This window comes from Ambystoma mexicanum, chromosome 1p (genome assembly GCF_040938575.1).
Source record: "Ambystoma mexicanum isolate Mex_15411 chromosome 1p, UKY_AmexF1_1, whole genome shotgun sequence".
Classification (NCBI taxonomy): Eukaryota; Metazoa; Chordata; class Amphibia; order Caudata; family Ambystomatidae; genus Ambystoma; species Ambystoma mexicanum.
In genome coordinates, this window is record NC_090921.1 from 303,421,756 (window position 1) to 303,443,848 (window position 22,093).

General features: G+C 46.4%; 1 protein-coding gene across 1 annotated transcript in view; it reads right to left on the bottom strand.

Annotated features, from left to right (window-relative positions):
• The window catches only part of GRIN3B (glutamate ionotropic receptor NMDA type subunit 3B), an 842,171-nt gene that overhangs the window by 223,411 nt on the left and 596,667 nt on the right, over positions 1–22,093 (bottom strand). The window contains exon 4 of the mRNA XM_069647502.1: positions 17,655–17,800. Coding sequence (XP_069503603.1) covers positions 17,655–17,800 — 146 coding nt within the window. The remainder of the gene's footprint in view (positions 1–17,654; positions 17,801–22,093) is intronic.

The window sequence follows — 22,093 nt, forward strand, 5'->3', positions numbered from 1 at the left end:
CTTTTGGAAAACATCCTGGAATTCTTGGTATTCTGGAGGAAGTTGCATGACTGCTGTGGTTACTGTGGCCAGGCCTACGTTCTGATTTTACTGTGGGTAACAGGTTTGTGCACAATCCGGGAAGGTTATTCTCTTCTCTCGCCAATCAATACAAGGATTATGTGTTTCCAACCAAGGTATCCCCAGTATTATTTTGAACTGTGGGGCTTTGATTAGATCAAACACAATAGTCTCTTGATGCCCATCCTGACCCAATAGTGTCATCTCTGCGGTGGAATGAGTTACAGGCCCAGAGGCAATTTCAGTTTCATCGACTGTGGTGATGACATCTGAGGTGGTTTTTCGGCAGAGAGGTAAATTCATCCTAGAAGCCAATTCATAGTCCACATAGTTTCCTATGGCCCCGCTATCAATGTATGACCTTACTGCGTTCATACGCGATGGCAGCCCTGGATCTACGAGGACCATTGGTATGATGAAATGCGAGGTCTGAGTATCCTTCTTCAAGCTCGGCAAGCGGACCTCTACGCTTGTCGGGCGTGGTCGTTTCCCGAGTCTGACTCCATATGGCTTTTATCAGCAGCTCCTACCACCTTCTTGGGTGGTTTTACAGGGCAATCCCGTAGAAAATGCCCAGAAGTTCCACAATATAGACACAATTGCATTGGTCGTCTCCTTTCTCTTTCCTTCTGGGGTAAGGGTCCTTTAACCCCTCCGATTTGCATTAGTTCTGAAGCATCTGCTCCTTTGGGGTTAGCGTGAGTTTTGGCCAACACCCGATTCTCAAACTTGGCTCGATCAGTCATTCTGTTCTGAAGTCTGTGATCTAACTGGACCACTAAGTCTATATATTCAGCGCAGTCTTGAGGTGGGTTCATGACTTGAGCCAAGACATCCTTGAGTTCTCCTCGAAGCCCTCGAAGAAATAATGTGATTCGTTTTTCCTCAGGCCACCCAGTTTCCACTATCAACCTATCAAAGGTCACAATGTAGGATAGAAGGTCCTGGTTACCCTGTCGTAGGGACAAAAGTTTGTATCCAGGGCCTGTCCTTGGGAGTGCCAAGCAAATAGTCTTTCCATGCTAGTTTGAAAGCCCTGAAAATCCCGAAGAATTGGGTCATCCTGAGTGACAAGTGGAATTGACCAATCAGCTGCACTGCCGCTGAGATATGACAATACAAAGGCTACCTTGGCTTGGTCGTTTGGGAAGGTTCCAGGTCTGCATAAAAAGTGCAGACGGCCTTCGTTCATAAACACGGCAAACCTTTTGGGATCTCCGGCAAAGCGTTCGGGTGGAGCTAATGGAATATTTCCTGGTAGGTTTATTTGCACAGGGTTACTCGATAACACTGGAGCTGGATTACCCCCGGAACCAGGTAGGGGTGCTTGTCCAGCCTGGCTTTGCAATAGCTGCCTAGCAAGGTCATCAGTTCGCTCCTTTGACAAAATCAGTTCTCTCCTAAGAGCATTAGTTTCTTGACGGGCCGAATGCACTTCAGCCCTCAGTTCCCCATGTAATTGGGCCAATTGGTCAGTCTCTGAGGTATCCATAACGCCCGGGTGGGAATTTGTGGGTAGGCTTCGCGTTCTGTTACGCTCACCTGGCACCTACAGAGACGTCGATCTGAACTGGACAGCTGCGGTCTCCACCAATGTGACGCGTAGGGCCGAGATGACGGACTGGACTGGCCCACCTAGCTTCATTTGCTTGGCCCGTAGGAATATCCTTCTGCAAATGGAGAAAGGGAATTAACCACCAGTGGAGTTGAGAGTAGATTCCCCCCACCCCCGCTGTTCTCCCCACAGATCACCTTTGATGTCCCCTCTTATAGTCTCACCTGATGGTTTGAAAAGATGGGATCTCCATCCTTCATTGAGCGCAGGGGCGTGTTGATAACCAGTTGCTTCACTGGCTTGAAGGAATCGGTGAGTTCCAGAACAATAATGACTCTGAAAAATATGTAGTTCGTAAGAGTTCACATATCTGACTTTCACTCCTTGCAGTTTGCAGCTTGACCCCAGCGAAGAGTTCCTCGTGGTAGCTGACGAAGTTCAGGTAAGGATTTGGCTTATCCTACACAGTTCAAAAAATAGGGCCAGAATGTAAGCTGCTTGTTCCCTTATTCAGATGTGGCGAGAAAATATGAAGTTCGAGGAATTATGCCTTCGGCGGTAAAATTAGGTAAGTCTATTGCGGTGAGAAGAGTTCCCCTTATTTGTCCCGTTGTCTCACCTTGTCGTCCTTTTGTTCCCCTTAGGGGCCGGGGTGCGGCGAGGATGCAATGGAGACTGCGCCGACCCGTGAAGAGGAATAGTACCCCCGGCGGTAATCAGGTAAGTCTATGGGGGTAGTTACTATTGCCTCTGTTTATTTCCTTGGCTCACCTTTGCTGTTCTTGTGTTCCCCTTAGGTGCCAGAATGCGGCGGGAACATGCAGAAGGATGCGATGGATCGTGAGGATGCTGCGAAGGCCAGTGAGTTCAGCGCGGCGCTGCAGCAGGCGAAGCGGCGCGCGTAAATGCTTCTTTCTTCCAGCTTGAAGTGTGGTGGATCCGGAATCCAGGTAAGGATCGAAGGTTTGCTCTTATTCTAACCTTTCTCCTTCTGTTCCTCCCTTTTTCTAGGAGCTGCAGACTCGAGGCGGGCGTGGCAGAAGACTGGGCGCAGGCTTGCAGACACGGTGAGCGTTACGCTGCTGGATGCAGAATAACGCGAAGCGTGTGCTGCTCTTCGGGCGTGGTTTAAATAGCCTCCAAAGTAGTCCCAGGTAAGTATTCTTTCCCAGCCCCACCAGAGTAAAAAAAATAGTCCCTAGGTAAAATAGTCCCTTCCAAGCCTCATTTGGCTTGGAGCTCTGCAGCATGGTCTGCACCAGGTAAGCTTGCAGCATGGTCTGCATCAGGCAAGTCCTACTCTATGAGCCTGGCGCCATGGGCGCCAGGACCGCACCCAAACAGCCCCTAACAGGGGCTTTTAGGCTTGCTCAAAACAACTTGATGCCTGCTTCCGGGGTTGCTGGACCTGGTCTGGTTCCATCATGACACAAACCTGAGGATATCTTGCGTAGGTATGGGTTATGATTACCCCGTTGAATTATCAGCTCGTTTGTGCCAGTGTAAATATTGGGAGGCAGATCAATTCTTGAACAGAGATGCTAGGGGCCGAAGGTAGGTGTAAGTGCCAAGGTCTGTGGGGTGAGCATTGGGGTGCCAGATTTGCTCAATGTTTCCTATCTTCACATGTGACAATGGAGCTGTGAGGAAGGCCTGTAGCCACCTGGCCTAAAGAGACACAGCCAGTGATACATGCAGACAGCTGAATGTATTCACAGTCACACACAGATCCAGATGTAGAGGCATCCAGCCACACACACAGATCCAGATGTAGATGCATACAGCCACACACACAGATCCAGATGTAGATGCATACAGCCAGATAAAACAATAAGTTTGCAGAAGGTAGGAGCCCTCTGCGCTTCTGGCTGTAGTAGCACCTTGTGCCCTGCTGCATAAGTTGTCCCCAAAGACCTTGTTGTCTATGCATATTAATAAGAGTATTTTTATATTATATTTTTATTTATAGGTTTATAATGCACAGGAGGACGAAGGCATCAGGGCGCACAAATACACAAAGCGGAGAACAAAATCACGGGACAAGTGACCTAGTGACGGGCTGCAGCCAAGGATTACTCAAAAAGAAAAGTTTTGAGTGACTTCCTAAAAAGTCTGATGTTGGTTTCTTGCCGTAGAGGTAGAGGTTGCGTGTTCCAAATTCTGGCAGAGCATACAGCAAAAGATGTACCCAAACCTTTTGTTCGTTTGATAGTTGGGCAGTTTAGCATCATCAGGTTAGATGATCGCAGTGATCTGGCAGGCTTGTAATAGGACATTAGGTTTTTCATGTAGGCAGGGGATTCTCCATGGAGGCATCTTTGCCCCATAGTCACTGCTTTGAATTGAAATCGGGCCTTGATGGGAAGCCCATGTAAAGCCAGTCTGTGCTGTGATATGTGATTCCTTCTTGGAATTCTTTTGATGACGCGAGCTGCATCATTTTGGATGACTTGGAGTTTCTGCAAGCTCTTTGTCAGCACCAACAAGAAGAGCGTTGCAGCTATCAACCTTTGACAGGATGATAGCCCGTGCTATAATAGTGCTGTTGTTTTCAGTAAGGTGGGGCGGATATTTTTTAAGAGCCTAAGGTAGTAGCTACAGTTTTTTTTAGACCTGATTGGCATGGGTTTCTGCACTCAGGGATGAGTCGAGATGTATGCCGAGGGTTTTAATCTTACTCAGTACAGGGATGTTGCAGTCATGGATGGGGAAGGCCTTGTATTCGATGTCAGTTTGGCCTTTGCTTGGGGTGATCCAAATATTAGGCATTCTGTTTTCCCTCCATTAAGGCACATCCAGTTTTCTGACATCCAAGATTCAATTAGGCCATAGATGTGATTTAGGTTCGCTATGTCGATGTCATAGTCGCCGAGTAAAATGGAGAAGGGTGAGGATGACGTCTTGCACATGTCCATTTCCAGTATGGTGGAATAAATCAATCTGGATGCTACTGATTGTGTAGACAATGCTTTATTACAAGGTAGTTGACCTTTGCATTGGTTCCTTACTGATTTACACTTTTCCTCAACACGTGTTTCACTATTGTTAGCTTCCTCGGGAGAGATACATCCAAGCTTTTTGCTGAATAAAGCTTATTTCTCCTCAATAATCCTTCAGAGGTGCTTTGATATTTTTGCTGTATTAAAAGTACAGAGCTGAAGTGGAAACTGTGCTTTGTGGGGGAAGAGCCAAGACACCCCGGGGTTCTGCTGTCTTCAAACGAAGGAAGAGGAACAGTAAGATCTGTACTGCGTACACCTTGCTGTAATCTGTCCTGAGGAAGTTAACAATACTGAAACACATGTTGAAAAAAGCATACATCAGGAAGGATGACATGCACGCATCTTGTTATAAAACATGTTCAACACAGTGGCCCTCATTCCGAGGTTGGTGCTAGCCATGAGTAGCACCAATACCGGTACCGCCACCGACGTGGTGGTATGGGGACTTACCGGTCCATTCCGCCCTTTGCGGGACCGGTAAGTCCCCATTTGAAATGCCATTCCCCATTCCCATGTGAGCCCCCATAGGGCTCAATGGGAAGGCAGCAATAACGGTACCGCAAATTGCGGTACCGTTATTGACCCCGGTATCCCTTTGCGGGTCCCGTCCTTAACGCCTGCTAAAACAAGGCATTAAGGAATGACCCGCAAAGGGACCTCGGAATAGGGCACAAAGGGATTACTGGCACCGGTGTCATTACCGGTGCCCGGTATCCCTTTGCGCCCGGGTCGTAATGACCCCCAGTGATCGGCATGCATGTCAATTAAGGTTCCCAGTGTTGTGGTATTTATTTTTGCACCTTTTCTATCTGCATTAATCCATATTTATTTTGGGTTCTTTTTTCTGTATTTATTCACACTTATTTGTTGTACATAACCAATCTGTGGATATAGGAGGAGCTTTCCACGACAATGTAGCACCAATGCAGGTCTGACACCCGAAGAACCAACCAAGAGGAATGCAATTATGTTTATATCAAATAAATACTGGAAGGGAAAAATAGTGATTTTCGTCTGTATTTATGTGTAAAAATCTGTAAAAACGGAAAACAGGAGACGTAATTTTAATGTATTCCATTATACTGGAATTGAACTGAGGTTGCTCCACTGTTGGCCATTTCATACAAACACCCACAGTCAGATAGGGCCCTACACAGATACATCCCTGGTACGTTACACTCGCAGGTGGATGATGCTCTGCTTGCATACAGCCAAGGTGAAGCATAACAAACTGGCCTAAACATATCAAGCCACAGCTGGATGCATCCAAAGAGATGTTTAGTCATAACTGCATACAGCTGCCCGGACGTAGATACATACAGCTGTGTGTACATACACATGCACAGATCTGGGTGTCCACAGACATGGAAACAGAGAATCCCAGATACACAAAGCTTTACTTACAAGCACACAAAGATACATGCATGCCGTAGTTACATAGTCATAGGTACACAAAGCCATGCAAAACTATGGTCATGAATAAAAGATACATTCAGACACCGATATCTGTGTACAGGTCCAAACATAAATATCTGCATATACAGCTACTCTTATAGACATACGCTGTAGATATATATACAGTCATAGATCTATTGAGCTGTAAGTAAATCAAGCCATAGCTACTTTAGGTTTAGGTTTAGGTTCCACTTGTAGACACAAACCACTGTGCACGCATACGGGTAACCCCGGGATACATAGGGCCTCATTACAACTTTGGCAGTAGCCTTGCCGGTAAAACCATCAGGCTGCTGCCAAACTTGCGAATTTTCCCGGTCCCTGGCAATGGGGAAATGTAGGGCCATTACAACCCTGGTGGACCCTGTATTTCCTCATTGCCAGGGGCCGGAAACTTTTACTCCCCTTTCCCATTTGAGGCCCATAGGGCTCGATGGGAATGGGGAGGTCGGATGCACCGGCACCATTCAGAACTACAGTACCGGCAAGCTTACTGCTACCATAGTTACCGGAAGGGCAAACTTCTAATGAGTACCATGGTGATTGGTATTATAAAGAAGAAACCTTGGAGGCAGGATGTAGGTTTATTAGGCTCCTTTTTTAAACATCATGTAATCAGGTAGCTTCAGATACAGGTTCATTAAAGATAGGAGCTAAGGTCCGGGAAAGGAGCAGGAAATAGAGCCCACTGGCTCCCACCCCCCAGGCAACATAGTTTTAACTGCCTGAGCGGAACATTAAGTCAAACACTAACATTCCATTACACCAGACATTCCATCCTGACATCACACAGACTCAAGCAACCTCACAGGACATTAGCTCACACAGACAGAGGAAAAGGCACGATACAACACATAAACAACGATGCATGAACCTAGGTTTATGCAGCTATAGATAAGAGTCAGCTTAGATACATAGAGCCATGGCCATACCCAGACCTTGCCACCTTTGATGGATAGACTTCTAGTGTCCAGAAGGGAATTGAATTTGATGGTGATCTCAATGAATCTTTGCAGTGGATCATACACACCAGTGGTTGCGATTTTCCCTGCAGTGCCCCCTTGTAATACCTGTGGTACTTCCATCTGGCTATCACTATAGAATCCAGCCCATGCATTTACCCAAATAGGACTCTTGCATTCATTCATATAATCCACCATACACACTCATAACAATAGTCATGCATTTTGACAGCCCTTGGAATCACTGTTTTATGTTCTTTCTTCCTGCTGCAAATGGCAGATGTTCCTATTATTCAATTTAATATTATTCAGTGTATCGGGCTCACAAGTGTGAACGGCTGAGTCGCCCGTCGAACCTCTGACCTGCAGAGTGAGCACAGATCTCAGTAGCGAACATGCAGCTTCCCATGCATTCACTGTCCCTCAATCATACCTGCACCCTACACATCGAGCCATGCATGCACCCATGTATAGAGCCCGCTCCACTTACATAGCATCCGTTTGGTGACTTCCCTCACAATGCATCTGTTGCCTAGCAGAGCGCAAGCAACCCTTTGCAATTTATCCTCACCCAACCATACATATATTAATTTACACATCACACACCCATTCTATATACATGTGCACATTACCCACCCCTCTAGATGTATAATTGTACATTGCCCACCTATCCGCATATACACGTGCACATTATCTGCCTATCCATAGGTTTATGTACAAATCACCCACCAATCTAACTCTATATTCATATATTAAATTACCCACCAAAAAATGTATCAAAGCATACAACAGCTAATTCAGACATGTATGTATAAATTATCCACTCATACATGTAGTTATGTACGAAACACTGACCCTTCGATATATAGACCAATCACCCATCCATATATTGATGTACACAACACTCACTCAACTATATACGATATGATATGATATGGCATTTATAAAGCGCCTGTACACAAGTGTTTCTAGGTGCAATAAAACAAGGGGGGGGACAGAGGGAGGACAAAACAACAATCTTACTAGGCCCTGTGTCATTCAGACCACGCAAGTGCGGGGAGTGGGTGGGGAGAAGTGCCAAAAAAGGGGGGATGGAGAAGGGCAGGTAATCAAAAAGTGCAGCCAGCTGGTGGCTCAGTGCAGGTATAGGAAAGCGCAGCCAACGGGTGGCTCTTAAGTGCTGCGAGAGGGGACTGTAGGGTTGCAAATACGGACCATAAGTGCTGTGGGAGCCAGGCGGCATTGCAAGGTAGGTGCAGCTGAACAAGCGAGGACCTGGGCCCAAGTTTAGAGGGTGGCCAGTTGACCTGTGCGTGGACCAGACGTGTCATCAGTATGGGAGAGGAAGAGAGAAAGCGGAAGCAAAGGGGAAGGTCTTGAGTTGCTTCAGGGACCGGAGGTGGTTCTGCTCAAGTTTGAGAGAGGCTGGGAGGCTGTTCCTGAGGGAGGCCCCAGCCTTAGAAAGAGATCTGGCCCCAATTCTCTGCTTGGAACAGTGACTGACCCTCAGAGAGATGGAGGTGGATGAGTGGAGAGCTCGAGAAGGGAGGTGATTAAGAAGATAGCATTGGAGGTACTGTGGTCCCAGGCCCCAGAAAGCCCTATGAACGATGCAAAGGGTCTTGAACTTGCCGCCACTGGAAGCCAGTGAAGAGTTTTCAGTGCTGGAGAGATACAATCCCTGGACTTGAGGCGAAGAACAAGTCTCGCAGTCCTGTTCTGGATAAGTTGTTGAGGATGCACTCAGCTACGACCTCTACGCAACCAACGTTCGAATCGTTTAGTCCAATATCACCAGAACAATTTCTCAAACTTCTATCTGCCCGCAAACCATCTGGATCACCACTGGACCCTTGCCCAGCCACAACCCTTAAAGAAATGTTTGCTTCCACCTGTGCAGGAGAACACGCAAGATCTATCATAAATGCCTCCCTTTCCTCCGGTATCTTCCCCGAAGCATTCAAAATGGTACACGTCAAACCTCTAATTAAAAAACCTTCGCTCGACCCTCTCGAGCCCAAAAACTACCGCCCAATCTCAAACACCAGATTCCTTGCCAAACTCATTGACCGAGCTGCCTACTCTCAACTAAATGACTTTGTTGAAGCCAACAATCTCCTAGACCCTGCCCAATCAGGTTTCAGAATACGTCACGGAACTGAAACCACCCTAACCTCGATCTGGGACGACCTTAAAATGACAGCAGACTCTGCGGGATGTGCCGCACTAATCCTTCTCGACCTACCCGCTGCCTTTGACACGATCAACCACTCAATCCTCCTAGACCGCCTCCACTCCCTAGGAATTCGTGGAACCGCTCTTAAATGGATAGCTTCATTCCTCAAAGACAGGCACCAAATAACAACACTCTCCAGCTTTTCCTCCCAAGCTCGACCAGTCGACACAGGAGTCCCTCAAGGAGCATGTCTATCCGCCCTCCTGTTCAATCTCTACCTGATCACCCTCCCACCAATAATCCGTTCACACAACATCCTATGTTACAACTACGCCGACGACACTCAACTAATTCTAAAATTCCTGAACTCGAAACCCAACTCCCGACCTGACCTGGCATCCTGCCTCCTTAACATAGAACGCTGGATGACCCAAAGCCACCTCTTGCTAAACCCCTCCAAAACAGAAATCATGGTTTGCGGCAACTCCGATCTTCTTCTGCACCCACTACCCTGGTCACCAGCCATGGGCAACTCACCGACACCCTCAAACGCAGTGAAAAATCTTGGATGCACCCTGGACTCCAACCTAACACTCTCGCGCCAAGTCAACAATGTCTCAAAGTCCTGCCACTACCACCTTAAAACCCTTAGGCGCATCTTTCCATACCTCTCATTTCCCAACAGAGTCTCTGCGGTCCAATCAATCGTTATATCCAGACTGGACTACGGAAACCCCCTATACCTCGGAATACATGCCTACCAACTGAATAAACTCCAAAGAGCACAAAATGCAGCGGCCAAAATGGTACTTGCGCTCGGTCCAAGAGACCACGTATCCCCAGCCCTTAAGACAGTGCACTGGCTTCCAGTAGCCCGTAGGGTGGCTTTCAAAACCTTATGCCTCTCCCATCGAGCACTGCATAAAACTGGACCTCAATATCTTCAAGACAAACTAATACCTTATCATCCTGCTCGCACCCTAAGATCAAGCTCAGCCGGCCTCCTAGTAGTTCCTAAGACAAACTCTTCCAGGTTAGGCGGATCATCATTCTCAGCCCTGGCTTCAACCCTGTGGAACTCGCTTCCACCCCACATCCGCCTAACTGAGGACTTAACGTCCTTCCGCAAACTACTGAAAACCTGGCTCTTCCCCTAAGACCAACCGGCATCCAAACCAGCATCATCACAATAACACTGACTCATCAAACTACCTGAAGTGAGAAAACAGCTAAATAAACTCGAATGTAAACTAGTAAGACAAACAGACCTAAACGAGTAAAGTAGATCAAAACTCGAAGCGGATAATAGGAATAAATCAATGAGAAACTAATGAGATCTGAACCGATGAAATGGACACAATGAATGAGGAGGGAACACAGTGAATGACATAAATGAAATAGTTAAAATGGATGAAGCGTATAGAACAGATGAATACACTAAGTGGAAGCGTGCATGAGTGGAAGAACAGATGACTAGAAAGATCAAATAAGTATGGAGACCGGATGAAAAAGATTAACATACTAAAGCCAATAAGTATGTAGAATGGTTGGGTGTGTAGAGCGGTCGACCGTATTGAGTTGATGAGTACGTGTAGAGTTAACTAGCAAGCAAATTCAGAGAAGCGAACAGAACGCAAGAGGGCGTAGAACTATATTGAATGGACGAATGTATAGACTGGATGAACGTTTGGCCAGACGAACGTATGAGAGCGAACGAGCATGTAAGAGACGATGAGCATGGGGATCTGATGAGCATGGGGATCGAATGAGCATGAAGAACGAATGAGCATGGAGAGTGGATGAGCATAGAGAGCGGATGAGCGTGAAGAGCGGATGAGCGTAGAGAGCGGATGAGCGGTTAAGTGTGGAGAGCGGTCGAGTGTAGAGAGCGGATGAATCTGGAGACCGTGTGAATGTAGTGTCCGGGTGAATGTGGAGAGCGGATGAGCATGGAGAGCGGATGAGCTTGGAGAGCAGATGAGCGTGGAGAGCGGATGAGCGTAAAGAACGGATGAGTGTGGAAGAGCGGATGATTGTGGAAGAGCGGATGAGTGTGGAAGAGCGGATGAGCGTCAAGGGCGGATGAGCGTCGAGACCTGATAAGCGTGAGGGCGGATGAGTGTGGAGAGCGGAGGAGCATGGAGAGCGCAGGAGCATAGAGAGCGGAGGAGCGTCGAGAGCAGTGGAGCGTGGAGAGCGGAGGAGCGTGGAGAGCAGTTGAGTGCGGAGAGCGACTGAATGTGGAAAGCGCAGAAGCGAGTGTACCCAGAAGCAAGTGTGGAGAGCGGCTGAGTATGGAGATCGCAGAAGCGTAGGGAGCAGTTGAGTGTGGAGAGCGGATGAGTGTGGAGAGCGGATGAGTGTGGAGAGCGGATGAGTGTTAGAGAGCGGATGAGTGTTGGAGAGCGGATGAGTGTTGGAGAGCGGATGAGTGTGGAGAGCGGATGAGTACGTGGAGCGGATGAGTACGTGGAGCGGATGAGTATGTGGAGCGGTTGAGTTGATGGAGCGGATGATTGGGCGGAAAAGGTGAGTCTGTAATGCGGATGTGTGTATGGCGCAGATGAGTGTCTGGTGCGGATGTGTGTATGGAGCAGATGAATGTCTGATGCGGATGAATATGTGGAGCGTACAAGCGTATGAAGCGGATGAATGTGTGGTACGGATGAGTGTGTGGCACAGACGAATGTGTGGAGGGGACAAATACATAGAGCGGATGAGTGTGAGGGATGGATGGACACGCAGAGCAGACGAATAGTATTGTCAAGCGGACGAGTAGTAGGCTGTGCCGATGAGTGTTGCCGACTGGACGAGTGTGTAGACTGGACCAGTGTGTAGACTAGTCGAGGGTGCAGACTGGACGAGTGCGTAGACCAGACGAGTGTGTAGACTGGACGAGCACGTAGACTGGACGAGCGCGTAGACTGGACGAGGGTGTAGACTGGACGAGGGTGTAGACTGGACGAGGGTGTAGACTGGACGAGTGTGTGGACTCGACGAATGTGCGGACTGGACGAATGTGTGTAGCGGACAAATGCGTGAAGCGCACAAATGTGTGAAGCGGTTCAGTGTATGGGGAGCGGACGAATGTGTAGAACGGATGAGTATGTATGGAACAAATGAGTGTATATGGAGCAGAAGAATATATGTGCTGCCGATGAGTCTGTGGAGCGGATAAATGTACGAAGCAGATGAGTGTGTGGAGCAGATGAACGCATGGGGCGGATTGATTTGTAGAGCGGATGAGTATGCCGAATGGAGCATATGGAACACATGAGAGCATGCGTGAAGCACACTGGAGAATAAAGGATAGGCTTGAGCACGCAAAGTGAACCAGAGTACGTGAATATGTCGAGCAGACATGAATGTGTAGGACAATCTTGAACGCCTGAAACAAACAAATATGCATAGAACGGACCTGTCCGCAGGAATTGCGTGACGTCCATAACAGGCTTTGGAATACAGGGAACACCTGAAGCAACATACATCATACCACACCCCACGCTTACTCTCCCCTTTACACCACCACTCAACTAGAACACAGAGATACTATGACACCAGTCGGTATAACTGTTCTCATACCAACATCTAACGCTCACTCCCCATCACTCTAAGTAAACATTGCTGGTTTCACACCCCACAGCCAGGCGTTCTCCTCAGGCCTAACGCAGCCACACTCGTCCTGGATAAAGCCGGCCAGAGCGAACACATACTCCTGATCTCCCAACCACCACACCTACCGCTAAGAAGCAGCTACCACTTGAATTCTGCACCAGCTGCACACATACCTGGTGCGCACACGCACTTTTTGTACTCTCTCTGCTCTCTCTACTGACCTGAACTTCGGTTCCCAAGGGCGTTCAACCTACCAGCGCCTTCAGACCATACCAATGGTAAATAAGGTGCTATATAAATGCAAAATAACATAACATAACATAACATGGAGAATAGAGGCAGGAATATTTAGAAAGAGGCTGTTTGCAGTAGACCAGCCTAGACAGGACCAGAGCTCGGGAGACGGTGAGCTTCTGGGGGCAAGTGAGGAAAGGAAAAATACCTCTGAGGAGATGTAGCTGATAGCTTGACTTCTTAGAGGCATCAAAGATGTGAGGGGAGAAGGAGAGGGTATAGTTGAAGATGACCCCAAGGTTTTAAGCCTCACAGGTGGGAGAAGGAAGAAGGTCCAGAGTGGGCAGCCAGAGAGAGAGAGAGGAAAGAAGGGAGCTGGTGTTCCAATGAGGAGGATCTCAGTCTTACTGGCATTAAGGCAGAGATCATTGGCGGCACACCACTCCTGGATAGAGGAAAGACAGTCAGGAAAGAGAGAAGGAGTAGCAGCACCTGAGGAGAGCCTAAAAGAGAGCTGGGTGTCATCTGTCTAACACCAAAAGTTGGAGCAGAGAGTAGCGATGCGGTGAGCTAGAGGTACCAGGTATTGGTTGAACATCTAGAGAGAAAGGTTAGACTCCTGGGGTACACCACAGGTCGAGAGGGAGAGAGATAGAAGAAAGGAAGTATCAAAGCTGTACCTGGAAGGGTCAGTGAGAAAGAAGGTCAGCCAGGTCAGTGCCTGATCGGTGATACCCAGCAGGGTGGCATGGTTGACTGTATCAAAAGCAGAAGAAAGAACGAGGCGAATGAGTACAGAAGGAAGGTTAGAATCGAGGTTAGAGAGCAGGTCTTCGTGGATGTTCAGGAGAGCAGTTTCCGTGCTTCTGGCTGCTCTGAAGCCAGACTGGTGGTCGTGGAGACAACCAACAAATTCAGTGTGAAGATTAAGCTGGGAGATGGAAAGCTTTTCCAAGCATTTGCCCAGGAAAGGATGACAGAGATGTGGAGATAGTTAGCCAGAGAGGAAGGATCGGCGGAGGGCTTCTTAACGAGGGGGTGCTCAAGGGAGTGCTTGAGGGGGCAGGGCAAAGGGGGAAGGGGAAGGGTCCAGTGGCAAAAGAGTGATTGCAGAAATCGCTTAGGGCCGGAGCAAGGGTGTTGATGAGGTCCTTGATGGTCTGGAGGAACAAGGAAGAACCTGTCTTGACGAGACTTTTATAGATCAGACTTGTCTAGAAACGTTGTCAGGGGTGAACAAGGTAAAAGAAGAGAAGGGAGGCGGAGTGGAGGCCACAGGCAGGCCAGGAGTGGAGGAGGAGGAGGAAGAGGAAAAGCAAGAGGAAGAGAGGGTGGACAGGATGTCCTGCGTTTTAGTGATTAATTGAGAAGCCAAGGCCGTAGAGGGCCCGGGAAGGAACACGCGAGGTAGAGACTGCAGCAGGGTTGGCCAGCTCCTTGTAGATTTGAAAGATTTCAGCCGAGTTGTTACCGCAGAGACGCGTACTTGGAAATGTGATCTCTTCTTGGCGAGGACAGAGAGTCTGTACTGCCTTTGGAGCAAGCAGCAGGCCAGTTTGTCAGAAGGTGTACCTGTAGCCCACCACTCCCTCTCAGTCACTCTGCACTTCCATTTGAGGGTGACGAGGTTGAAGTGGTACCAAGAGTTGCACTTGGATTTGGGCTTCAAGTGGATCCTCATGACAGGGGCAAGTACATCAAGAGTGTCAGAGATAGGAAGATGGAGGTTAGAAAGGGCTGTGTCAGGATGTGAATTAGCCAAAGGTGCAGAAGGAGGGGAGACAGAGGTGGCTAAAGCCTCACCTGACAGACGCTTCACGGGTCGGATGACCGAGAAGGTAGGTGGCAGTGCTGGGGTCGGTTTGGCCTGAGGAGTGGAGAGAGAGAGATCAGAGGAAAGGAGAAAGTGTTCACTCCAGAAGGGAGGAGTGGTGAGAGGGTTAGGGAGAGAGAGGCCTGAGGTGAACAGAACATCCAGGGTGTGCCCTGCAGATTTTGTCAGACCAGAGAGAAGAATAGAGAGAGAGAGAGTCGCCGAGGTTGCGAAAGAGTCCTGCAGAAGGACATGAAGCATCCAAGTGGATGTTAAGGTCTCCGAGGAGCAGTTGAGAGGCAGAGGCGAGGAAGGAGGAGGAGAGGTCTGCCCACTCTGAGAGGAAGGAGGCTACCTGGCAGGGCGGTCGGTAGATGGTGGCCACAGTGAGAGAAAGGCCAGGAGAGATAAAGAGCTTGCAGACCAGGCATTCAAAGGAGGAGTAAGTAGTCCTGCATAGGAATGATAGAAGCAGGGGTCCACTCTGGGAAGATCAAGGCTACACCCCCACCGGAGCAGTTGATATGGGCGCATAGAGCATCTTGTAGTCATCGGGAAGGAGCGTGTCAAAGCTTGTGAAAGAGCTGGCCGTGAACCACGTCTCGGTCAGACCGAGTACATCTAGGTCGAGTACTTCCAGGAGACGGCAGATGTCAGAGAGTGTTTGACTACTGAGTGAGATTTGAGAGTAGCAATGTGTTGCAGGTCGCCCATATAAGCATGTACACGTGATTCAGCTAGCTATACTTGCATGTGGAAATCTTAGACCCCTCCATGTATTCAAGCACACACAAAGCACCCATTCTATTATATTCATATACAAATCGCTCAACCATCCATACAAAAATGTACACATCGCTCTGTGTATTCATCAAGCCTTACCCGTAAATACATACATTTTATGTATTTTATGTACACCTCATCCATGCATTCACCTATACATGCAAACGCCATTCATTTATACCTACAGAAATCACCCCCCATGCACATACATGAACCACCCATTCATCCATTTCCATGTACACATCACCCATATACACACGTGCACAGAATTGACTCTTTAATTTAGACATGTTCGATCATTTATCTTCTATATATACATGTACACATAACCCATCCATCTATTTAAGTACATGTACAAATCATTCATCCATCCAGATACCTTTACCAATCACCCACCCATAAATGAGAGAACACATTGTTCATGCAGATATACATTTAGTAATAACCCACTCTATCATATTTAAATACACACAACACCTACCCATCCATATATAAATGTACACATCACCCAACCACACATCCATACATATTGTGCTGTACAAATCAGATCTCCGTCCATAGAAATACACCAAGCACCCATCCATATATATGTGTAGAAATCGCTGACCTAGCCATATAAACACACATAAACGACCCAGACAACCAGATAGTCATGCGCACATCATTAATTAATCCATATACTCATGTACACAATATCCGCAAATTCATATATGCACGTACACAGCCAACCTGCCATAAACATATGTACATATCATCCACCCAAACATATATCCAAGCATACACCAACCACCAATATATATATATCCATGTAGAAATCCCTCACTCCTCCATATAAACATGCAAACCACCTAGCCAGTCATTAAGTCCCGTACACATCACCCACAAAATACATATATTCATATACACATCGCTTACCAATTAATATCTATGTACATATCACCCACAAAATACATATATTCATATACACATTGCTGGCCAATCTACACACTCATGTACACATCTGCCACCAATCCATATGTCCACACACCTATAACTACCCATCCTTATAACTACCCATCCTTATATTCACACATACATCCTCCCAGTATTCATCTATTCATATACATATCGCCATATCGCCCACCCATTCTTACATTCCTGTATCATCCATGTTTTAAACCTATAACAAGATAAACACATAGGAAAACAAAAACATTACCAATATTGTCAATAATACTTGCATGTAATGAGCAATACATCCGTCCTTTTTCCAGCCTGAATACCCACTCTAGTGCCTAAAACAATAAGACAACCTCACACCCTAGAGACTGTTATTTGGTGCCCACTTCAAGATCTCGGCACAGTATATGGACTCCGAAGCAAGATGGGCAGTGATGCTCAACGGCAAATCAAAAACACGCATTCTCACCATTTGCCAATTTCTTCAAAAAATTCTGGAGTTAGACAAAAACAACAAATAATAAACTCTCGCGACCTCAATACTATGAAACAAATCAGCCAGAAATCTCTGACAAATGAAAAGTTTAATATTAACTATACCATTTTAATTTAAAAAAAATGACAATATCAATGGGAGAACCGACCTGCACAACCCATAACTTCACCTTCATTTGACTTATTGCCATATGCCAATGTAAATGCGCTCACCAGTAAATGCAGAGAATAGCCTACATCTAATCACATGATATGCCAGTACATGTGGTCTATCTACCTGTCTGTCTGATCACAAAATCCTCCATTCATGCCTGTTCCACCGACCTACACGCGTAACTACAGCATTCACAAATCCACCAAAATGTTGTATGATGGAATAGCCAAATTGGAAACCAGGAGAGTTCCCACCAGGACGGTGGACTTAAAGACCAGTTGGACTGGGTCACAGCCTGTCAAAAATATAACCAGCGGGTAGGCTTCGATGCCAGGGCTCATCCACACACCCCCAGCTCCCTCCTGCCATCCCTCCCTTTATCTTAAACATTTTCAGTGAGAAGGTCCTTACTTGAGCATGTCCACGCCGTCGGAGGTGGCCGGAACGCTGTGTCGTCGCATGTACTCGTACGTCTCCGGGAAGCTTTTCTTGAGGTATTCTTCAGCACTGCTCTCCCACACTGTGCCAAAGCGGAAGCCTTGAGATGGGTGATGCAGCTTTAGTGGATAGAACATTTAATAAATACATCACCAAAACCAACATAAAGCAGCCAGAGAGAATACGAGGTTGCACAACTGCGAAGCATAACCAGGGCACAATCAACAGAAACCAGAAAGAGAGGATCCGACATCCCCACACCTATCTAGACAAAACCAACAGAAAATAAATACAAATACAGCACATCATGCCACTGTAACTATAAAAAAACTACACAAAACACAGAAAGCATGTCTTACCACAATACCAAAACCACGGGCACAATAAAACCAAGACAGAATAGCTAACCACCTCAGCAAACAACAGAAAATGCAGGGAGAACATGTTATCAGACCACAACAAAGAACAGACAGGGAGGGAGACAATCTCATCATCAAAATCTAACAACAATCAACAAAAAATATAAAGAGGCACATCTTACTACTCAAACAAGACCACGCTCACTGCAAACATACAATGAAACTGAGATAAGAGGGAACATGGTACCATGGCCAAACCCAACAGAAGAGAGCACATTTTACTTTCACAACAACAGCACGGCCAACACAAAACGGAAAAGCAAAACACAGGGAGCACTTCTGAGCATCAACTACAAGCCACAACCATAAAGACCACACAGAGACAATCTACCATGAAGACCAGCCCACAATCAATACAAAACACAACATGTAATGGAAAGCAAAATGTACCAGAAGGAGCAAGTTCCTCTTAGCAGCACAATATTCACGCTTCTACCAACAGAAACCAAAGTGAAACGAGAGCACACATCTTACCACCTAAGTCTCATATGAAATCAAAATACAAACTCATCTTATTCACACCATAACCAAAAGACTTGGACCAAAAGCAAAAAGAGGCAAACTCAGAGAACACGTTTCAAGCTTAAAACAACAGGAATCAGAAAAGAGGACATCACCAGCAAAATCGAGACAAAGAACAGTTCAACTAACCTTCTGAACCAAGAGAACCAACACCCATCTCACTGCCACCAGAACCAGAAAGAAACACACAGCGTACAGCCACAACCACAACACAGTCGACTATAAAAGGGGAAAAAAAACAAAAGCAACACCTTTTCACCATCATATTTACCAAGAGGTAGGAAACGGAAACCAGATGAAGAACACTTCTTGGCATTACAATAACCATAAGCCTTCCCCTGGAACTGCAATTGACTGCGGGAGGCCACTCAGTTTCAGAATGATCACAACAACCCATCTATTTAAACCTGCAAGCTCTGTCCACCAAAATCATGGTAAGTGCTAATTTCAAAGTCAGGAAATATTTTCGTGGAGACAAATTAGCAAAATATATGTCCAATCACATGGGTGCACTTTACTTTTCCTAACTAACGAAGAACCCTATTCATACAGCTAGCCACATTCCAGCCCTGATTTTCCTCCACAATCCTCCTTCAATCAACGACTCAGCAACTCCATCATTTTGCTCTAAGTACTCACAGGGCAGTTCTCAGCCCTGTGCATATGCCCATGTACACTTCCCCATCTCCTGATACCAACAATGGCCCTCCTAAACAAATCAGCAAACCAGTGGTAGCACATCCAATACCATATAACCCCTGAAGCCATTGAAGTAGCACACGACTCACCACTCACTAGAGCTAAATATTTGAACATTTTGAAATCCTCCACCGGGTCCTCACCCAGTGAGATCAGGCTATAATGTGGCTAGCTGTATGAACTGGGTTCTCTGTGCAGCTATCCGGACAAATCTAAGAAATCTATGCCCCAGAAACACTGTAGAAAAAAGAAAGGAAACTCAATGGCCCATGGTTGAAAAATGGCCTGAAAACTAGATCATCTGTGTCAAAAACAAAACGGTTGCAAGAGACATGTTGAAATGAAAAATAGACAAGAGGGTGTTCGAAAAGGCAGCCCTTCAGCACAACAAACTGTCTTATGAAACCACACTCGACAAAAGAGTCACAAAAGTCATTGAAATGGTGAAAATAGTCAAGGTAATTGTTGATACAGGGTCGGGATTTCTTTGATGAGATTACAATGATTGGTTAAGTAACCTTAAAACCGTTCCTCTCCACCACTATTGTACGCAAGGGAGAGTGCTTTTGCCCTTCACAAGGTCTAAATCTATATTACACCCAATATGATCAGTTACCTGCTCACTGCGCTCTTTTGTCTACACTATCAATCTCATTGCCTTCAACTTCATTATCCCCTTCTTTAATCCCACCCTTTCCACTCAGTCCAACGGGCAAACTAACCCTACAGCAGGATTACTGAGTTCCTTTAAAAATGTGTCTCCCATTATGTATCAAAAGGTCAACCACTGGATTCCACCATTCCTGGCTGACACCCCATCGATGAATTGATCTTATTGTTTGAATCAGGATCTGTAAATATATGCAACGATCAAACATCACTTAATTCCAAAAATAATAAATTCAATGCAAATCGCTGTTGATACACCCGTGTTCTTACCAAACACAAATGGCAGGTTCACCTAAATGAGAAACTCTGGCAATGTTCCAAATCGTCCTCTTTCAACAAAATAGTAGACTCCTTTTGAGGCTCTACGTCTTGTGCAATACTCCACTCTGACCTCTTCCTGCAAGAACACCTACGTACTCTAACCACCCCTTCCAATAAGGATCATCATAAACGCTTCCCTAAAAATCCCAAACTGACCCTCCTAAATAACTAACTAACTAATAACTCAGAAGCAGGCCAACCTGACTTTCATACTTACCTTATCAACAGTAAACATCAATCCTCATAAATACCTTGTTAACGGCCCAAACCCACACTATTAAATTATTTGCTATCAGTCCAAACAATCCCAAACAATAATCATAAATTCATCTCGACCGTCCAAATGGATCCTTGTAGGTTCCTCCTTGATCGCCATTAATGCTCCACAACCATTCCAAATTATGTAAAAAAACAGTTGAGTTGCCTCACCTAAAAACTAAAAATACTGACACTAATACTGATCCCCGGACTCTTTCCTCGTTGATGGAGAAGCTGGTCACCCACCAATTAGAGGGAGGCAGTGAAATGACTGATCTTCTGCGTGACCGACTATTTCTATTTCGACCTCACAGAGGGACTGAAATCAACGTTCTGAACATGAGACAACCTCAGCATCTTTCATCCTTCTGGATCCAACAGCTGCAGATGGCGCCATGTACCATGATGCACGGGTTAACTGACTCCCAAACCACTTAGGCATATCTGACATCACCATGAAGTGGGCCTGAGGCCTCCTCTTGGAAAGGATCTAGCATATCCTGACCTTTCAAAGCAAAGTAATGTGCCCACTCAGAGACATTACAATCCTCCATAAATCCAACTGAATCCTGACGATACTCAGATCCACCTCAAAGTCCAGGACTAGACTAGGTGCACAAGTGCCCGGACAAGGTATCACATTGTCACTCCCACATACAACGCTGAGTGCTGGGGTGATTTGTGTTAGATACCAGGGAGGTACCTTAATCACATTCACTTTTTCTGGTTCCCATCCCTAGGCCAGGAATGCTCACTATTCAGAAATGTCTGCAACCTATGAGAAATGTTCAAGCACAACATGTCACCCCAGCCCGTCTGCATAACAGGATGAAAGGACCCCATTTTCAAATCTTCAAACTTAACAAAATCCTTTCCCACCTCACACATGAACCCACAGCCATAATAGTCCCATCACCTTGTGGCAGCAGGAAGGGATGCCACTCCATGCAAGGCCAACAGCTTCTGCAAAATGAGATCAAATGGCTCAGACTATTAGCAGGTTCTGGATTCGCCGGGTCAAAGGCCCAGGCAGTGTAAACTCTTAGAGCTAAGATATTTGGCCCCAAATTAATCGCTGTAAATTCTGAAAGAAACCCCATACAGTACTCTTCCATGGACTCTTTGACTAAGCTTCCCTTCTCTCAGCCTTACTGCTCACTGGTAATGTGTACCATACTTTGTGACTGAGATCAGATATTGACATGTGCTGTTTGGTTATTTGTGTTTTGTTACAATGATGACCTTTGTGGCTTCTGTTGATCTCTATTGTGCGCTGTATTTGAATAACGATACAATTGCCGTGCTCTGAAGGGCCCTCGCTGGAGTGCACATCACCCTTACAAAAACAAAGAGAAACGTGTCTTTCCGCTGTAGCTGGACCACATCCAACTCAAAACTGACAGTCAAATAAGCTGAACACAAACCTCCCACCACTAGAGTCAGAAACAGGAAAACAGGATACAGAGAGTAGACACTCCTTGCTTTAGCCAACATGATAAAGAGAAAGAACAGAATTCCACCACT